General features: G+C 44.5%; 1 protein-coding gene across 2 annotated transcripts; it reads left to right on the top strand.

The window, feature by feature from the left end:
• The first annotated feature begins 316 nt into the window (after positions 1–316).
• Positions 317–20,368, top strand: als2b (alsin Rho guanine nucleotide exchange factor ALS2 b). Of its 2 annotated transcripts, XM_037090637.1 has the most exons (37): positions 324–417; positions 930–954; positions 1,111–1,179; positions 1,578–1,643; positions 2,604–2,777; positions 3,201–3,258; positions 4,287–4,432; positions 4,607–5,565; positions 6,051–6,351; positions 7,383–7,557; positions 7,638–7,734; positions 7,816–7,893; positions 7,985–8,218; positions 8,360–8,531; positions 8,615–8,804; positions 8,891–8,956; positions 9,051–9,213; positions 9,694–9,825; positions 9,926–10,054; positions 12,688–12,758; positions 13,083–13,149; positions 13,252–13,454; positions 13,537–13,602; positions 13,696–13,794; positions 13,880–14,044; positions 14,156–14,267; positions 14,438–14,515; positions 14,908–15,041; positions 15,134–15,298; positions 15,407–15,524; positions 15,640–15,797; positions 15,884–15,997; positions 16,073–16,249; positions 16,343–16,459; positions 16,574–16,723; positions 16,809–16,905; positions 17,365–20,368. In XM_037090637.1, exons 6-37 carry the CDS (start codon positions 3,239–3,241, stop codon positions 17,401–17,403), a joined length of 4,992 nt encoding a protein of 1,663 aa, XP_036946532.1. In that variant the 5' UTR covers positions 324–417; positions 930–954; positions 1,111–1,179; positions 1,578–1,643; positions 2,604–2,777; positions 3,201–3,238; the 3' UTR covers positions 17,404–20,368. The 2 variants fall into 2 exon arrangements, with proteins under 2 accessions (XP_036946531.1, XP_036946532.1); XM_037090636.1 differs by having other exon boundaries at positions 317–417; positions 930–1,179.
• The last annotated feature ends 40 nt before the right edge of the window (positions 20,369–20,408 follow it).

Below are 20,408 nucleotides of genomic sequence, written 5' to 3'. Positions count from 1 at the left end.
CTCTTTCTTCTTCGTCTCTCATTTTTGTTGTTGTTCTTCTTCTACTTCTTGTTCTTCTCCATCTTCTTCTTCTCTTGTTATTTTTGTTGTTGTTCTTGTTCTCTTTCTTCTTCTTCTCTTCTTATTTTTGTTGTTGTTCTTCTACTTCTTGTTCTTCTCCATCTTCTTCTTCTCTTGTTATTTTTGTTGTTGTTGTTCTTCTTCTTCTTCTTTATCTTCTTCTATTGTTCTAGTTCTTGTTCTTGTTCTCTCGTTTTTGTTGTTTCTGTTGTTGTTCTTCTTCTTGTTCCTCTCTGTCTTCTTCTCTTGTTATTGTTGTTTTTCTTCTTCTTCTTCTACTTCTACTACGTCCCCGTGCTCCCCAACAAGTCCAGCTCGCTAACTGCACAGCTAACTGAGTTAGCTAGCTAACAACAGGTACAGTTAGCAACAGCGGCTAGCGGTTACTCTAGTGATAATGCAGCCCTATTCTTGGTTAGCAATTTGAGAATCTTTTAGAAATGTTCGCTAATAGTTTTCTGAATGATCTGAACTGAAACGCTCCCCAAGGGTTATCTGAAGGTTATTTTTTTGGTCAACCTCTAGAGAACCTTTAGGGAACATTTCCTATTAGGATGGCTGAAATGTTTGGGTCAGGGGTGACATTTCTTAGGTCTAAGCAGCTGCCAGGCAAACAAACAAGGTCAATTATGACTCTTTATATGATTCATTTTGGTCCATGGAGGTTTTATATTTGTATATTTTTCCATTAAGCGAGGAAAGTAAGGTTAAAAACTACTCTTGTATGGGTTGGAAATGACCTAAAAGTGCTGCGGGAACCATAGAGGAATTATAAAAGTTGTACTCTCATGAATACTGATATGTTTAAGTATGTCTTCATGGAGTTCAACAAACAAAATGAGTTGATGTGTTTTCTGTTTCTCCCTCAGCTCTTCTCTCGAATATCAATCCAAGGTCGATCGCCTCTCAGACTCTCACACTCATTTTCATTATTTTGCATGAAGCAGTGTCTGTGGTTGGAATATATCGTTACAGTCAGACATGCAAAGTGCTTGAATCAGCGGGTTTAAAAGTGCTGACTTCAATCCTCCGTCTGCTCGCTTCGCTCAGTGTGTGGAAGTGACACCAGCCAAGAAGAGGCAGGCCGGAAGAGCGTTAATCTAAAGTTTGACTGCAGAGGTGTGAAGGATGAATGTGTGTTTGTTCTGTCACTCTGGTTTCATGGAGCTTAGTTAGCCAAAAAATTCTAATCATTTGTACTTTGAATTCACATCATTTTGCTGTAAATAAACCCGGAGAGTTGTCCAGGAAAAGAAAATTGAATTTCAGTGTGTTAAGAAATCATTCAGAAAATTCAAAATTCAAAAACAAAACTGCAGCTACAGGTAAAAACAAAAAAACAAAACAAAAAAAAACCATAAGGACATCTTGATTGGATGAGTTTCCTCCTTGAGCAGGAGCCATTAAGTTAGAGGTGCAGTTATCAATCAGTCAGTAATGTAAGTCAGCTAACAGATCAATTAAAATCTACTTCTTTACATATCTTTTTTTCCTAATGTTTTTCTTTATTTCTTCAGATGGAGTCGATGTTGATAATTGACCTTTATGGATTTGCTGCACAGCTCCGCCGCCAGGTGGCGCCAGTGAGTAGAAGTCCAACAGGCAGAAGTAGAAGAAGAACTTCTTGTTTGGTGGTGCAGAAGCACCTGAGAGGGGGGGAAATGTAAGAGGTCCCACTCTGCTGCTGTGCCGGTTTTTGGTGCAGAATGACTTGGACCAGGAAGAAATTTTGCCCTGTGCCATCTAAAATTTATTTTTTGGGGGGGGGAATACAGTTTGTTGTAGAAGAAATGGGTAATTTTCTGTAACTTTATTGTAAAAATACTAATTAGCAAGTGTTTCTGCATTAGTCAATCATTTAGTAGAGTATGACTTATGAACATCAAGGCCTGAAGTCTGTTTTAAAGCTTTGTAGTTTGATGAATATTTTTTAAGCTAGCCCTGGATTCCAGCTTGTGAGTTCAGTTGTAGCGTAATTGTGTACTTTTTAAAAAAAGGTTTTGCACCAATTAGGTATGATATAAAGTCAGGCCAGAGTTCGAAAATGTATTATAATCCTTTAGAAGAAATTATTGGTGTAAAAACATTCAAAGATTCCAGCTGCACACATATGCAGATTTGCTGCGTACCCCTTTTAATAATTTTAAAGAATTAACAAATTTAAAAGATAAATACATTGATTAATTGAGAAAATTATCAGTGGATTAATCTAAAAATAAAAGAGAAAAGAATCAGTTGGAAGTTAGTTCAACAGTCAGATCCTACTTTAATTACTACTTAAATGCATGATTCAATAATAAGATTATATAATGATGTAATACACACTAATTCATTTTTTTCTTTAAATATATATTATGTTTTAATATAGCTTAAGTAACATCTCCAATATATTACTTAATAGAGTATTTTTACAGCGTGGTATAAGTACTTGTACTTCACTAAAGGAAGACTGAATACTTCCTCCACTACACGTTGTCATATTTTGTGAACTGTCCCTTTAAGACGCCTTCACCCTCCGCTGTCGTCTCTCGCTCTCCATACAGAGTGAGCCCTCCTCTATGTGTGGACGAGCTCTGACAGTAGCGGCTCCTCTCTGTGTCAACATCAGGGGATGAACAACAAGCAGCGGCGGTTAGCTGCCAAACGACCCGACGGATGTACGTTTCACCTCCAGGCCCTGAGTGAGCCACAGTAGGAGAGCTGTGTGGAGCCAGCCGGTGAGGAAAAAAAAGAGACTTTTAATACCTCGAAATAAGGAAGAGACACCTGTGGTTTTGGGGGCTAGTAGCGATTTGGCTAGTTAGCAGGATGATTAGCTTAATATTAGCTAGCGAGATTAACGTAAACGCGTCAGCTAGCAGCAGCTGAGGTGACAGGTGTGACGGGTTATACTCCAAGAGGAAGTTTTGCGCTGTTCGAGCTTGAAACGGGTAGTAAAAACACGTGGGAGGTAAACTGGAGCTGCTTTCATTTTGAATTTCTAGCTGTGGCTGCTTTCTGCTTTTTGGGTTTTCCCCTAGAATTCAGCCTGATAATCCCACTTTGTCCCACCTCCCTGGCTTTTAAGTGCACTGACAGCAGTGTGTGAGCAAGCAGGACTGTTTGACAGCTAATAAAGTGTTTCTCTGTGTGGATTACAGGTCTGAGATCAGCCGTGATGGAGGAATAAAGCCCTCTGATGGAGACCCAGAGGAAGAGGTAGGTCCACTCCAAAGTCCTCCTAAAGAGGATTACTCTGCTGATTTCTGGCTGGATGTGATCACCATGTGACATCGCCTACGGATGGAGCTGTGCTCACTTTTGCTCTCAGCTCACAAAACAGCTGTTGTTCAGATGTAGAGCTGCACAGGAGGAGGAGGAGGAGGAGGATGAAGCACCGGCTCTGGTTAAATAATGCTGGAAGTTTGTCTGCTTCGCTTTGTCAGCCACAAACACACCTCTCCTCCCCTGTTCTGCCTCTACTTTACATCTAAAGGACATTTTGTTCATCTGATGCATCGTGTAGTTTGTGTTTTCAGCCCTCACAGATGCATTTCTGCCTTTTTAGATGCAGAATTAGTTGACAGAAGATGTTACTGACACACAGTTTCCGTCATTAGAGGAGAACGCTGGTGCTTGAAACCAGCTCCGGATGGATTCTACTTAGATAAGATCAGACGACTTTATTGATCCCTCACTTGTTACAGCAACTTAACAGACACAAGCAGAGAGAAACAATGATTGAGTGACCGATAAAACTGAAAACAAAATGGAAATATAGATGTAATTGCACAGGATACCAACAAGACAGGAGTTGCACAGTTTGGCACATAGTATATGTTAAAATATGTATAGTTTGTATAAATATGAATAACAGGACATATACTTGATCTAAGAACTGACAAGCATTGTCTTATTCCTTAAAAGAGTCCTCCACAAAATCTGCTGCAAAGTACAGAACATTACTGTGTCTGATTTTAGAAAAAGAACTGTGTATTTGTGACCTTTTTTCTTTTGTTAACATTTCCAGAATAAGAAAGCCACTGGGTCGGAAATAGAAATCAAGTAAAAGTGATGATATGCAGCTTTAAAGTTTGACAGGCAAAAACTAAAAGCAGGAAACTCAGGAGGACAATGAAACAACAGAAAACTGTAAAATAAAGTTAAATCTAGAAGATAAAAGAGAAACGCAAATAAAAAGGAATCTGGAGATCATTGATTATGCTTCTGATTGATTGTTCTCTCAGCTCTGGGGATGACGGCGGCGGAGAGCGTGGCCTGCTCCACACCTGGAGGGGCTACTCGTACAGCGTCACCCCAGAGAGGCTGCTCCTCCCCCGGCCAGTGCTCCAGGTCGCCCTGGGTACACGGCATGGCGTTCTGCTGGTGGAAGGTAACACGTCTGTTTTTGGATTCTTTCCACGTATATGACAGTAAACTGAATAACTTTGGGTTGTGGACAAAACGAGACAGTTGATGTTTAATCTTCCAGTTAAGTTGAAGTGAAACGTGAGAAAACTCGCCCTGTTCTTCTCTGATCTATGCGTTGTTGCCGCTGTTGTTTCAGGAGGCCAGGTGTACAGTTTCGGGGAGTCGCCATGGAAGCAGAGTCAGGTACCTGAGCCAGAGAAGCCCACCCTTGAGAGTGCGCTCAGCGGCCAGCGTGTGGTCACCATCGCCGCTGGAAGCTTCCACAGCGGGGCGGTGACGGAGGACGGCGGCGTCCACATGTGGGGGGACAACAGCTCGGGTCAGTGCGGCCTGTCGGGCCTCACCACCGTCCCCAACCCCACTCCTGTCGCTCTGATGGACTCGGACACCAGCCCCCCACAGACAGTCCCGGTGCTGGAGCTGGCCTGCGGGGAGCAGCACACCTTGGCGCTGGCGGCCCAGCGGGAGGTGTGGTCGTGGGGCAGTGGCTCCCAGCTGGGCCTCAACGCCACCGTGTTTCCTGTGTGGAAACCACAGAAAGTCGAACATCTGGCAGGCAGGTATGTGATACAGGTGGCCTGCGGGGCCTCGCACAGCTTGGCTCTGGTGCGCTGCCTGGGTCCTCAGGACGTGCAGCGTCCCCCTGTGGACAAATGCAGACAGTGTAACCAGCTGCTGTACACCATGACAGACAAAGAGGACCATGTGATCATCTCCGACGGTCACTACTGCCCCCTCGGCGTGGAGCTCACTGAGGACGAAGGCCTGCTGGAGGCGCCGGCTCCAACACAAGGACTCAAAACTTCCCCTTCTGAGCCGGTCCTCCCCTCACAGACCTCCTCCTCTAAGTCCTCAGCTCCTGCTGATGGTGCTGACTCCTCCTCTGACTCCGCTCACCATCAGGACTCTGAGAAAGAGAAGTCGGCCACAACTAACGGAGCGTTGCCCGGCTCGGACCACTCAGCTCTGGCTAAAGTGAAGAGTTCACCGTATCCCGATGAGCAGGCGGTTAAAGACTACCTGAAGAAACTGTCGGACAACACGCAGGTGGAGCAGACGGGGAAGGTGACAGCTGGAGGGCTGCACACTCTGCTGGTGAGTCTGACAGTCGGAGGAAACCTCAGATACCATTTTAGATGCTCTTCATGTGGGAGCTGCAACAATGAAGCTTCTTGAATGTTAACATTTTCATGATGGTTTCCTCCTAAACTCATCAATTAAAAAGTGTTTCACAGGTGATTTTCTTGTTTTTGTGTTGTTCAGTATGAGTTTTCTGTGTTGTTGTTGTAATACCTGTTTCAGCCACAAGGGTGTCTGAAGTGCAACAACAACATTATTATTGAATCTGCTGCTTTTCCTGGAATATAAGAATGAGCTGGTCCGAGACAGAGAAGGAAAAACAGTTTGACCCATAATAACATTCACCCTCCTGTGAATGAAATGAGCATGACGACAACAAACTCTGACAGATCCTGATGCTGACAGGAAATAAAACACCTCACAAAACATTTTTCAACTGTTTCCATAGATGTTGATTAGACGTTGTGTTTTCATGCGTTACTCTTTTGTTTCCCCTCCAGCCGTCGGCACCCGGCGGCACCCTCAACAGCCTGGTGGCCTCCTGCGCCTCGGCTGTGGGCGAGCGAGTCGCCTCCACCTACGAGGCGCTGTCCATCAAGAAGATGATGAACCTCTACCTGCCCTCAGGGGTGGCGAGGCCCGGCGGGGCGGCGTCTGTCATCGTTGGCGACAACACGGCAGAGCGCGTCCGCCAGGAGGACTCGGTGCAGGCCAAGAAGAGCTCCAGCACGGGGGACATCCGTGAAGAGGAGGCGGAGGGTCTGCGGCGCCGCCTGTCGCTGCCGGGACTCCTCTCACAGGGTAGATACGCTGTTCACCTCTTATCCTCCTCCTATGCCCTGCTGCGTAAGTACGCATGTGCAGGTCGATGTTGTTCGGCTTCTTCATCCTGCTCACGAGCACGGCGCCGGCTTGTGTTTGTGTCCCACTGTGTGCGTCGCCTGCATGTATATGGACACATGAAGCTGACAAAACTCCTTCAGAGTCCTTCTCAGATGAATTTTAATTTAATTTAATTTAATTTTTTTTTTTAGCCCTTTAGTTTGACACATTTGCACATTATTTTGTAGATGACTCATATTTTAATCTCTCAAATTGAGGCGTTTCTGTTTTTTCTCACAAAAAGCATTAACTAGTGATGAATTTCTTCCAGCATCGTGCCGCGCTTTGTCCGTTCACAGGTCCAGTTTGAGCCTCTGAATGGTCGCCTTTGTGTGATTAAAAGCACTGAGGAATGCAGATTGATATTTAGCCCCCCAAGTCGACCTTGAGAGTGTTTCCATGAACTAGAAAACCACTGGAAGGATTTAGCAGAATCAGTAGAGCAGAATGAGCTCCTGTGTGACCCAAACAGGAATAAGTATGTATAGAAACAGGCAGACGGATGGACTTTCCCTGTCTTATCATCATATCCTTATTCCCTCACAGATTATTGGCTCTGGGTTTCATCATCTCGTGGGTCAGATGGGATGATGGTTTTCTCGGCTGAGAAATAAAATTCAATGAGACGAATCCTGAAAACTTCTCCTCCGTGTTTGTGTTTCTCCTCATTGTTCGTCTGCTGTTTGACAGCATATGTGTGTGACGTGGCCGGGCTGATGTGGGCTGATACGCGACGCTGCTGTCTGTGTGCCGTTTGTCGTCGTTGTTCTGATAACACACATTGATTTTCCACCGAACTTTGAACCTGAGATTCACTCATGTTGGTGCTCTGGATCAGGATTGCCATGAAAACATGTCAACATTTCCACATTTCTGTAACTTAGACCAATTAAAATCATTAAGGGTTTAGGACATTTAGGAGTGCTGTATATGCATCTGTTCGTCCTCAGTGTCCCCGCGGCTGCTGAGGAAAGCCGGTCGTCCGAAGATGCGTGCAGTCGCCCTCACCCCGCTGGGAGGGGTGGTCCCCGAGGCCCAAGAGGTGTTTCCCACCCTGCAGACGGAGGTGTGGAGCTGGGGCAACTGTGATCACGGACAGCTGGGACACGGTGACACTCTGGCCAGGTGAGAGGACGCCACTTGAAATGAAACGATCACGTTGTCACTCATAGGAGTTGTGATCACGTGACACGTCTTGACCGCAGGTTACAGCCGCAGTGCATCAAGAGTCTGAACAACAAGGAGGTGGTGCGGGTGGCGGCCGGCGCTCATCATTCCCTCGCTCTGACGGCTCAGTCTCAGGTCAGTCACAGAAACTTGATTTTTCCATTTACCTCTGAGAGACTTCATGTGTCCTCACACATGTGTGTTTCTCTCTTCCAGGTGTTTTCATGGGGTAGTAACAGCTGCGGTCAACTCGGTCACATGGACTCTCCCAGCACCGTCCCCCGCCTGGCGAAGGTGAGGAAACTCCGTCCTGTACAAACATAAACACATACAGTAGATATCCTCAGAAAGCTCACTGACCGATTCCTGTTCCTCTTTGCTTCAGCTGTCAGAGGGGATCCGAGTCTGGGACGTGAGCGCCGGAGAGAAACACACCCTCCTGCTCGCGGACGGAGACTGCATCCAGCCCATCATCTACTACAGCGGACAGCAGGTGAAGGAGGCGGCGGAGGAGAGCCACGCCAGGGAGGCGGGGCAGCAGGAAGGAGGAGAGGAAGAGGAGCAGCGGGTGGGCGGAGGCTACACCCAGCAGCCTGTGCTGCTGCCCTTCTGTATGAACGTAAGGACTTTGTTATGCATTCACAGTGTTACAGTAAAATATGAGTAGTTGGTAGGATCTACTTTTTATAACAAGAAGGGAAATTATTGTGTATATTTGTGCGTATTTTCGTTTCATTTCCCGTTGTCCTGTGTGTTCCAGCTGCGCTACGTCAGCAACGTGTTCGCGGGCGGCCAGCGGTGCGTGGCGCTCTCCGACAGGAACGTGATGGGCTTCATTGCCAGCCTCCATGAGCTGGCGTCAGCTGAGAGGAAGTACTACTGCAAGCTGTGTAACGTCAAGGCGCAGATAATACGCCCCCTGCTGGAGCTGGGTAAGACTGACGCAGGAGTCAAAATGTTCTGATCGGCACCCTTTTCGGTCATTTGTCTCATTTTGTGTGGTATTGTTCTCCAGAGTCTCTGAGCTCGGCCCTCGGTCAGGTGGTCCTCGGGCTCCTGCAGACCCTGGTTGGTCGATTCAGCCTCTTGTGTCACTTCACCGGGCAGCACGCCGCCAGCCTCACCGCCAACCTGCGCCGAGGCCGCGACGTGAAGAGCCTGCTCATCCTCGACCACACCGGCGTCTTCATCGACGCTTACCACGAGTACGTGTTCCTCATCAGGAATTTGAATATTGTACATTTCTTTTAAGACAATGAGTTAAACTTTACACGTGTGTCTCCTCGTCAAGGTACTGCAGCGTTTTGGGCCACTTCCAGGTGATGGGAGGTTTCCAGAGTCTCACCAAACCCTCGCTGTGAGCACACACCAGCACTTCTCTCTGAATTGAAAATAAAATCAAGTGATCCTTATTCTGACTTTATACTAACTAGTGAGGATTTTCCTTACAGAGATTTCTTCGGGAAGAGTCCTGAGCTGCTTCAGAAGCTGTCAGAGTGCAGCGAGGAGAACCCCTCCATGTCCGACCTCCTGATGGCGCTCTTCTACCTCCCGACTCGCCACCTTCACGAATATGGACGCCTGCTGCTCAAACTGGCCACCTGCTTCGAAGTGGTAGGTGGAACAACTCGCACACGACTGTTTTAAATATTAGGATGTTTATTCATTCATCCTCAGAAAAATATGAATTTGTCCAGCTTCATTTGTCTCTAAGACAGTTTGTGATCATCTTTTTGGTTTGTTTAATTAATCAAAATTTTGGTCCATAAAATGTTGAAAAAGGTTGATCAGCGTTTCTGAAAACCAAAGATGACGTCCTCAACCAAAGATATTTACAGTTTACCGTCATGGAGGAGGAAAGAAACCAGAAAATATTTACCCTTTTAAGAAGCTGGAATCAGATGAATGTGACTTTCTTTCGTCCTAAAAAATGATTTTAAATGACTAATCGCTTATGAAATTAGCCAAGATTAACACAGTAGTGAACAAGCCTTAAATGTTTAAGTTATTAAGGTTATTTCTTGAAAAAATCAGCAGAATCTGACTGATTTTAAAACATTAAATTCCACATTTCATTGTGAATTATGCTCTCAGTGCTCCGATGACTACCAGAAGCTGCAGGACAGCTGCTCCAAGTTCGAAGCGCTGGCCCTCCAGCTGAAGAGGAAGAGGAAAGACGCCGACTACACCTTCCACTTCTGGAAGAGCTTCCCCGGCAAAATGACGGTAAACTCGCCGAGCGCGCTCTCGTCCTCCATATTTGAGACCCCTCGAGGCGTCACATGGTGTCACGTATGTCACATGAATGGTGTCATTGTGTGGTCAGGACTCGCTGAGGAAGCCTCACCGCCGGCTGATCTGCGAGAGCAGCAACAAAGCTCTGACCCTGCAGAACGCCGGCAGGTTCTCCGTCAACTGGTTCATCCTCTTCAACGACGCTCTGGTCCACGCACAGGTCAGCCCCAACACACACACACTCACACACACACACACACACGCTTCAACTCTTTCACTTTAATGAAGCCGTCCATGTTTTAGACTCTGTAACTTGGTGTGTTTCAAGCGTTTGTATGTGCTTGCCTCCGTGCTGTCAGGGCGTGGCGCCTTGTAAGAACCTTGTAAGTATGCAGCCAGAAGCAAATGTCAGCAAAGCGACCCGAACTCTCCCCCGTCCCACTCCCCCTTTACTTCTGTATGTCAGAGAGTGTGTGTGTGTGTGTGTGTGAAGGGCTAAGGGCTCTGTGTCACAGGATCCCGTCCTGTTAGAGCTGATTTACTTTAAAATCAAACACACTTCAACACAGTGTCACTGTAGAACAGGAGAGCTGGGCTCTGATAGGAACCAGAACTAGAATGAGGTCATGACAGTGAAGCACAAATGTTAATACAGAGAACTCGCTTCATTCTGTCTGAGCAAGAGTTTGGCAGTGTAGATAAGATCCAGTTACTTTGTTGTTTACTTCCTTCTTTACCTGATTGTTTCTTTAGTTCATTCACTTCCTCTTTAGATCCCTTTTCTTTCCTTCCCCTTTGCTTCCTTTCTTTCTTTACCACCTGTGTTTTGTATTTACTTTCTTCCATCCTTCTGTTCTTACTTGCTTTGTTACTCCCTTCCTTTCTTTATTTACATAATTTATTTTCTAACTTCCTTAACTTCTCTTCTACTTCCTTTCCTTCTTCATAACAATTTTACGTCTTTACCTTCTTCTTTACTTTTCCTCCTAACTTCACTTTTACTCTCTTCCTTCCATACTTCCCTCCTTTGTTACCTTCTTCCTTGCTAATTTTCCTACTCTTACATTTCTGTTTTACTTTAACTTATCCTTCTTTGTGTGCACCGTTTTTTTAACTGTACTTTACTTACGTTGTCTTAATTTTCTCTATACTTCTTTCTTTGCTCCTCCTTATTTCCTTTTTTACTTTCTGCCTTTCTTTATTTACCCTCTGCTTCTTCACTTCCTTCTGTACTGCCTATATCTTTTACTTACGACTTTCCTCTGTTCCAACATATGTTTTCAGAAAAACACTATTCTACCTTAGTGCCCCTTGCAAATGAATAATCAATGATAATACAAGTGTTCAAAAGTTATGTGAAGTTATGGGCTGAGCTTTGACATGACAACACTTAAAGAAGTGATGGTCAGTCTTTAATCCATGCAAATCTAAATTAGTTCATGTAGCCAGATCATGTGAGTTTGCTCTCTGTAGTCCTGGTTTTATACGTCTGTGACTGTACTTCAGCTGAAGTTAATTTAGTTTTTAAACTTGCTCTGCACACTAATACTACGCAGCAGTGGAAGGATGTCAGTATAGGTACATTTCTTCTTAAATATGTCCGGTGATGCCCAGCCCTATCCCGACCTCCACCCTCTGCCTGCTGAGGGAGACTGCATGGGAGGAACAAACCGACTACAACCAAGGCCTCTCAGTCCATCTTGAAATCCAAAACTTAGGAAATCCCCTCAGTTTCCTCCTCCATCTTCTCTCCTGTGGAAGCCTTGGTTTTAAGCTGTTGGTTCTCATTTAATTGAATGACTCATGTAGGATTGAAAAGGATAGAATGAAGCCTGCACATGGAAGAAATCTATCCTTTTTTTAAATTCGCCAACAGTTTCTGGTTCACTTCTCCAAAGCAGTTTCCTTCCTCTCCTCCTGTTTGTCTTTCCTTCCTGCCTGTGTGATGAAAAACTACTTCCTCCTTGCTTCTTTTTTTTTTTACTTCCTCTTTACCTCCTTCTGTAATTATCTTACCTTTTATCTCCTTTATTTTTGGTTTTCTTCCTTTTTTACTTCCTTTCTGTGTCTCCTGTTTATGTCTTACTTCCTGTCCTCCTTTAAGTTCTTTGTATGAATCAGAACAACGTGTTGGTAAAGAGCATGTCCAATATGCTGAGCTGTTGATTTCCAACATTTGAAACATGTTGTCTTGCATGACTAACCTGATGTAAATCTTCTCTCTGAACTTCCTTTTTACATGTTTTTTCTTATTTACTTCCTTTTTTAACTTAATTTATTTCCTTACTTACTTATTTGTTTAAATTCCTTCACTGCATTCTTTTTCTTCTTTTTTTTAACTTCCTGTCTGTCACTTCCTTCTGTTTTCTTTTCCTCTTTATTTCCATCTTTACTTCCTTTTTTATTAGTTTTCAAACATGGAAATAGACCTCAATGATTTAGAAATTGGCTGGAAAGTAAACTGAGTAGAGATTTAAGTCATTTGCCAGTTCCATGTGTGAGTCACGACAGAGAGGAGTCTGTCACTGTTTACTTCCTTACTTCCCTCATACTTCCCTCTGTCAGTGTGCTGCTTGTAGAATTGATGATATTGTATCTTTATCAGCATTTATGTAGTTAATTATCAGTTACTTTCTCATAGAAAAGGCAATAATCTACCTCCTGTTTGTGTGTAAAGCTCATAAACACCTTATGTGTTTATTCACGGTTGCTGATCTCATCGCTTTGTGGTGAAGATGAATGTTTCCTGTTTATTTCTGTTCACCTTTCCCTCTGTCTTCTCTCCTCTTTTCTCATTTTTCTTAATTTTTTTTTCTTTTTCTTTCCCATCCTTCGTGTTCGCTCCTCCTCCAGTTCTCCACTCATCATGTGTTCCCTTTGGCCACGCTGTGGGTGGAACCGATCCCAGAGGAGAACACTGGCACGTAAGTCGTTTAATCACAGTCGAGCATTTTTGTTAATTATGTACAGTATGTAGATGAGTTATTAGATACCTCTTTTTTACTTTCTCCATTTTCTTTCTTTGTTTTGTCCCTTTGATATCCTTCTCACACTCTTTTTCTTTCTTAAATTACTTTCCTTCTCCATTTCCTTGATTTTCTTTCTGACTTGCTTCTTTGCTGCCTTTTTTCTCCTTTCTTCCTTTCTTCCTCTTCACTTCCTTTTGTATTACCTTCTTTGTTTTCTTTCTTTGCTGTGAACAACTAGTTGTTTCTGGTGTGAAACAACACATATTTTTCTGTTTGCAGACATGGGTTAAAGGTGATCACACCAGAGGAGACGTTCACCCTGCTCGCCTGTTCTCCCATGGAGAAGGTCGATCTTTAAATACTTCTTCAATACTTCTTCAAACTTCATTTTAATTTGTTGCGACTCCACTGTTTGATATCTGTCGTTGAAGTGTTTTTGTTCTTTTAGGCAAAGTGGCTTCGCTCCATCAATCAGGCGGTGGATCAGGCCCTGAGTGGAGCGGGGCAGGACACGGCGTCGATCAGCTCGGGGTCGTCACAGAAGTTGGAGCCTCCGATCTCCAGAACGGCCTCGTACACTTTTTATAAAGACGGACGGCTGAAGGAGGCGACGTACGACGGGCGCTGGCTCAACGGGAAGCCAAATGGCAGGTGGGACAAACAGACTGTTTGATTGTATATATTTCAAATACTGACACTGATCTGTAATAACGATTGGGGTCATGTTTATCAGGGGAGTGTTAAAATGGCCTGATGGAAGAATTTACACAGGGACGTTCAAGAACGGACTGGAAGATGGGTGAGTATTTACAATAATGCCACATTGTGTGTGTTTAGAAGACATGACTCTGCGGTTTCTTCTTTGTTCTCATGTATTTATGTGTTTGTGTAGCTTTGGTGAATACATTGCGCCCAATAAGACACTCAACAAGAACGATCACTACCAAGGTTACTGGAGGGACGGCAAGATGCACGGCCTGGGGACGTACAGGTGACTGAAAAAAGATGGTTAGGAAGTTTATTGTGTCTGTTTTGAGAAAGGACAGTCGGTCTGACCCCCCCCGTCTTGTCTGCAGGTATGCCAGCGGCGAAGTTTATGATGGGTCCTTCCAGGACAGCATGCGTCACGGTCACGGCATGCTGCGCAGCGGCAAGCTCAACACCTCCTCCCCCAGCGTCTTCATCGGCCAGTGGCTGCAGGACAAGAAGACCGGCTACGGCGTCTTCGATGATATCACAAAGTACGCTCGCCATCTCTGTCAGCACATGTGAAATACCATGAAATGCTGCAAACGATGAGCTCATAAAAAAGTGTTTTTCTTTAAGATTTTGTGTGTTTGTTTTCTGTCCAGAGGGGAGAAGTACATGGGCATGTGGCAGGACCACCTGCGGCAGGGCATCGGAGTCGTCGTCACACAGTTTGGCCTTTACTATGAAGGAGCCTTCAAAGATAATAAGATGATGGTGAGCTTCTATTTTCACACAACACAAAGTCTCTTGGAGTCCAGTCAAGGTCCAATGTGAAGGTCTCTGCTTCAAACCGCGATGAATGGAGCTACTGTGTGTATTACATTTACTCTGCCTGAAAATAGGAGAAATCAGGTGTTTTCTCTGTTTTCTCTGTTTCTTTTTAGGGGACTGGGATCCTCCTGTCAGAAGACGACACCACGTACGAGGGGGAATTCTCTGACGACTGGACGCTCAGTGGAAAGGTGACGAATGACCACAAACTTCAGGGCTGTTTGTTCTGCTGAATCCGCTCTTTATTGCAATAAAAATAAAGCCTCAGGCAGCAAGTATCTATGCGATAATTATGAAAAACAACTACAAACAAACAACAGTAGTTATTTTATCATATTTTTGCTTCACTATGTATCTATTATACTATGTATTTTATTTGTTAATGATATAGAATAAGAATGATACAAATAATGAGAATAAAACAGGTAAGATGTAAATAGTTGGCTGCAACAATAAAAAGATATTTTTAAAAAAGGAAACTCAAATCAAACCCAGTGGAGCACACTATAGAAATATTGCAGTATTATCAGTGATCAAATCAAATGTGATCATGTGTGGTTCAGTGTCCTGATTGTTTTTTCAGGGCGTGCTAACGATGGCGAACGGGGACTACCTGGAGGGCTCCTTCAATGGTGAATGGGGCTCTGGCCTGAAGGTGACGGGATCTTACTTCAAACCGCATCTGTTTGACAGCGACAAGGACAAAACCCGACCTGTGTAAGCTAAGAGAGTCTGAAACATACAGGGAAGAAACGTAATCTGGACTTTTCTTTGTTGTTTACCTTTGTTTTGTGTGTGTTACATGGCAGGAAGCTGGGACGGCTGTGTGTCTGCCCGGAAGATAAGTGGCAGGCGGTGTTTGATGAGTGTTGGACTCAGCTGGGCTGTGAGGCGCCAGGCCAAGGGGAGAACTGGAGGGCCTGGGAGAACATCGCCGTGGCTCTCACCACCAGCCGACGACACATCGAGGACAGGTGACGATCTGTGGATTCCTCCTGGTAGCAGCAATCAACAACTACAACTTTTACGTCTTATCTGAACTAGTTATTTTTCATTCCTGTTGTGTGTGTTCTGTGTTCCAGTCCGGAGATGTTGTCACGAAGTCACAGCAAAACCCTGGAGAGTCTGGAGGTCATCCCACAGCATGTCGGACCGATCAACATGGAGAGATATCACACCATCCGCCTCTACCTCATCAAGGTAAACCCACTAACCACTCCTGACCTCCAAAAATACATTAATACATACTAAGAAGCAGAATAATTTTAGCTGGAAGCAAAGATATTCCAACATAATTCTTCCCTTCTTCCTCCAGGCGTGCGACACCCCTCTCCACCCTCTGGGCCGGCTGGTGGAGACCCTGGTCGCGGTCTACCGGATGACCTACGTGGGCGTCGGAGCGAATCGTCGGCTGCTGCCTCAGGCTGTCAAAGAGATCAAGTCTTACCTTTATCGCATCTTCCAGATTGTCAGGTAACCATCCGCCCACAGCTTCATTTTTTTCATGAATCTTCTAATTGTGTATAGATGCTGATGGATATTTTTGTTTGTGGGTGTAGGTTTCTGTTCCCCGACCTGCCAGAGGAGGGCGGCCTCATCCCAGAGCCGACCACCAACCTCCAGGACAAGAAGGAGGGATCAGCTGATGCCCCGCTGGAGTCACCAAAACCTTGGTAAAGACCGACAGCGTCCCCTTGAATCTTTGGTTGTCCTCGTTCTCCTTGTGACCTTCCCCTGTGTCTCCTCAGCCGCGTGGTGAGCAGCTCGGCTCTGCTGCTTCCCGTCCTGCTGCCTCGTCTCTACCCGCCTCTCTTCACGCTCTACGCTCTGGACAAGGAGCGAGAGGACGATGTCTACTGGGAGTGCGTCCTCCGCCTGAACAAGCAGCCGGACCTCGCCCTGCTCGCCTTCCTGGGCGTTCAGCAGTACGTCACAATACAAAAGAAAAGAGTCTTACTTTATTTAATGATGGTGTTGAAATAATAATTTCCCTTGTTGTTGTTTTTTTTGTTCTTCAGGAAGTTTTGGCCCGTTTCCATTCCTGATTCTGTGCCTGCACCGGGGGAGAAGCCGGTCCTCTCCAGCACCAAGGACACCTGCTTCGCCTCCGCAGTGGAAACACTTCAACAGATCAGGTGCAGCACCAACATTTTATATAAACTAAGGAAGAGGCACACGCAGAAAGAGAATCAAATAGAAACAGAGCAAATCAGAGTCTTTAAGGTCCAGTTTCCTTGTTGTGTCCGCAGCACAACGTTCACCCCGTCGGACAAGCTGCAGGTGATCCAGCTCACCTTTGAGGAGATCACGCAGGAGGTTCAGTCTCTGCTGAAGCAGGACTTCCTGTGGTCCATGGACGACCTGTTCCCCGTCTTCCTCTATGTGGTGCTGCGTGCACGGTCAGCCCCATCACACACTCACACACATGTTATGATGATGACGATGATGATGATGATAACAGCGTATTATTTTTTCTGCTCTCAGAATCAGGAACTTGGGGTCAGAGGTCAGCCTGATCGAAGACCTGATGGACCCCTGCGTTCAGCACGGAGAGCACGGCATCATGTTCACCACGCTGAAGGTAACACACACACACGACATGCAGTTTCCAGTCCACTGAAGAGCACAGGTCGCTCTTCTCTTTCGTACTGAACCAAAGTTTCTCCTCACAGCAAGTGTAGAATTAATCGAGTCTTAAACATTAATTAAAAAAATGGTTTGCTTGTTACTACCAGCTAAAATAAGCGTTAAAAGTTTTTTATTCTGTTTTATTCACAGTGACTCAGCATGACAGAAAAAATGCTTTAAAAGTGACTCGTTATGTTGTATTTACCTGTAATTAAAAATACTTACAGACAACGTTTTCATCATAATTATGTTTTTGACTGCGGTTAGAATTGTTATGGAGCTTTGAAGGATTCTGGAGAGTCGATATTTTTAATTTTGACTTGAAAAGTGTGAAAAAAGCAGGAAAAAAATGCATTTTGACTCTCAAACATGATTAAACCTGGGCTGCATTTGCGTCTTCTTCCTCTTCCAGGCGTGTTACTACCAAATCCAGCACGAGAAGATCACTTAAGACGAGCGCGGCCTCGACTTCCTCGGTGATCTGCATGCTGCCGCCCCCGCCTCCTCCTCACAGCCAATAGCGGGGGCCGGGATCAACGAGGCTTCAGGGTGACAGCGGCCAATGGGAGGCAGGGGATCATCTGAACAGGTTGCCCACAGCTCCATCTGCTGCTGCTGAGGAGACGGGATCACCTCCCCCTCCCACACACACACACACACACACACACACACACACACACACACACACTGTGCCCTGGTAGTGACCTGTACCGGCTTCGTATCAATGGATCATGAACATGTGAATATAGTCGTGTTTTACTGCCAGAGATGAGCCACAAACTACAGGAAGACTTTCTGTCCGAAGTATTTTTTTCTTTTCTTTAGTGCCAATGAGAGTGTTTCACTCTCAGACCGGACCTCATTTTCTTCCATTTTTCAGCATGAAAAAAAACAAAAATGACTTCCAGCTGAAACGAAACGATCCACACTTTCCTTTTTTTAAGCCTTCACGTGTGTTTCGGATCGTTTTCAGCTTCTCATGACATGAAGAAAACTGACGTGACAAAAAAGATGTCGCTTTATGAAACTGACAGATTTTTTTATTTATCGTCTCAGACGCATAGATGAGATTTATACTTTATCAGAAGTGTTTTCATGCAGTATTTTCCGGTTTTACAAGAGAAAAGACCTCAAAGACGAAAACTTCCTGGCTGGTTTGACAAACTTTCCCGCCTGTGTCCAGCTGCTTAACTGACCCTTTCCATGGAAACCAGTAAGGTTTGATTCTGTATTTTCACTGGGGATGCACCGATCATCACCTTGCTGACTGCTAGTTATGATAAGATGACATTCACTGATGGATTTGGCTTTCAAACGTCAAGATTCAATTTCGATTTTTGATGAATTTTCTGTGCTCTTGTTAGACACGCAGCCGGAGTTATAAAGATCAATAGATGTATCGGCTTTATGCCCTGACAATTTCAAATTCTTCTTTTAAGAGACGGGGGGTGTTGGTGATACTGGTCTTGAATTCAACAATCGAATTTGAAATCAGGTCTAATTGAATTTATTTGTTGTTTCACATCCAGTTTCCGCCGTACGTTCACAAGCTACTGGCTCAGTTTTGACGGCTGTTTCAGTAATGACAAAATCTTATCATTGAGTCGTTCTTATAAAAAAAATGTACTCTATTTCGAGTTAAAGAAGGTCAAATTATTTTTGGGGGGCTGAATTTGACGATTTGTTTTCCTTAGCTGGCACAAAAGGGGAATAAGCAAAAAGAAAATCAACAAACTTAGAACAAAAAAACATTGATCTTGCCCTAAAATTTCACAGTTGGTGCATCATATAAAACCAATCGGGTGCAGCAACCTCAAAGTGAATTAAAACTGACTTGGCCGTAACTCTAAACGATGCTAATAGTTTCCTCCTCCACCAGTTGTAAGCCTAATTACTTAGCGGCTAAGTTAACTGACCTTTACACCATCTTTGGCAGCTGACCAGCTACTCCAACTTTCCATTTTAGGAAGCGGCGTCTCCGGTTGAAGAGTCGAATAAAGAGAAACAAAGATGCAAAAAAAAGATTGGTTTGTTGACTTTGATGCACACGTTTCCAGGATGTGCACTTAGACTCCTGACGTAACTATTGACAGGATGTCTGCAGGGGTCTCGTCTGGGGTTAAGAGTGAGATCTTTAACAGTTTGTCCTTTAAAACAACTGAGAAATGCCTCATCAGAAGGTGTCAGAAACTCTCATGCTCATGTTTGTTTTTGCAGCCATCACTTTAAATCTTCCTGCAGGCTCACCTCCTTTAAATTCCGCCGACATCCAGTGAAAAGAGAGAAAGAGTTTGTATTAATCGTGTTGTGTCAGTTAACACAGTGTTCATCACCTCTCGCTGCAGGTGGAGTAGAGCAGAGATCTGTGCAGACGACTCTGTTTTTTATTCCAGACCGACTCTCCTCGCCATCTGTTGAAGCTAACTGTTCTTTTTTTAAACCGTTCACAGCACAAACTGTCAGACATTGTTGCTTATTTCAGATTTGCGTCACACGCGCCCATTTATAAAAAGGGCTTAAGAGGGGATTCAGAGGATGGATGAGCACTTCTATTTTTATTTATTTTTTTCAGATATCGCAGCTTTTGTTTTCTCAGATGGTTTAACAAAAGAAAAAAAAAAAAAAAAGCCGGCGAATCAGAGGTCGCTTTTTGGATGGGGGGTGAATTTAGGTGAAGCTGCTGCAGGCAACAGGAAAATGTGCAAAGGTTTAGGGTGAGATCGAAGATTTAAAGCTGAACTAGATTATATAAATTTTGATTGGACATTTCTCAGAAGAACTCGAGGTCACACGCAGTAATAATTCTTTATTTTATCCCCACGTTGCTCATATTTTTGGGATGTTTGAACGATTGTAAAAACATTCCTCCATCACGAGACCGTTTGTGCCCTGACGCTTAAAAGAAAGTGAAGCAATATTTGTCTTCATAACTGACGAGTTCTTACCCAAAAGCCTTTGGACACAGTACTCAGTCAACCGGACTGTTCTTTAAAGCAAAAACAAAATGAGATTTTATGGTTTTGTCACTGTCGCTCCTCTGAAGACAATCTGAAGGCGGATTCGGTTGCTGCTGCACCTTAAAACGAAGTCATGTTTTCAGTAGACGACACGGCCGAGGCGGGACGGGACACTTGATGTAATGGTTATGAATATAGAATGAAGGCGATGTTCATAAGCTCATGTTGGTTTCACTATGTAGTTAACTTTATGTAACTCAACACCCCTCACAGGTCAAACTGTTGCGTTGCGTGTAAAATTGACTGTTTTGTGAATGGAGTTTGGTGTACACGAACTGACGTTTTGTGTTTTAGCAGGCTGACTCCCACCTGTGTGTCTCTTACATGATGTCAAATGTGTTGTACCTTTAAACAATAACAGAGGGCAATAAACTCATTTGATGGACGTTGTTAAACTGATCTGTCTGCAGTTTTATGTGTCGCTTTTCTTTGTTTTGTT

This window comes from Acanthopagrus latus, chromosome 24 (genome assembly GCF_904848185.1).
Source record: "Acanthopagrus latus isolate v.2019 chromosome 24, fAcaLat1.1, whole genome shotgun sequence".
Taxonomy (NCBI): domain Eukaryota; kingdom Metazoa; phylum Chordata; class Actinopteri; order Spariformes; family Sparidae; genus Acanthopagrus; species Acanthopagrus latus.
This window is presented reverse-complemented; position numbering and strand designations above follow the sequence as displayed.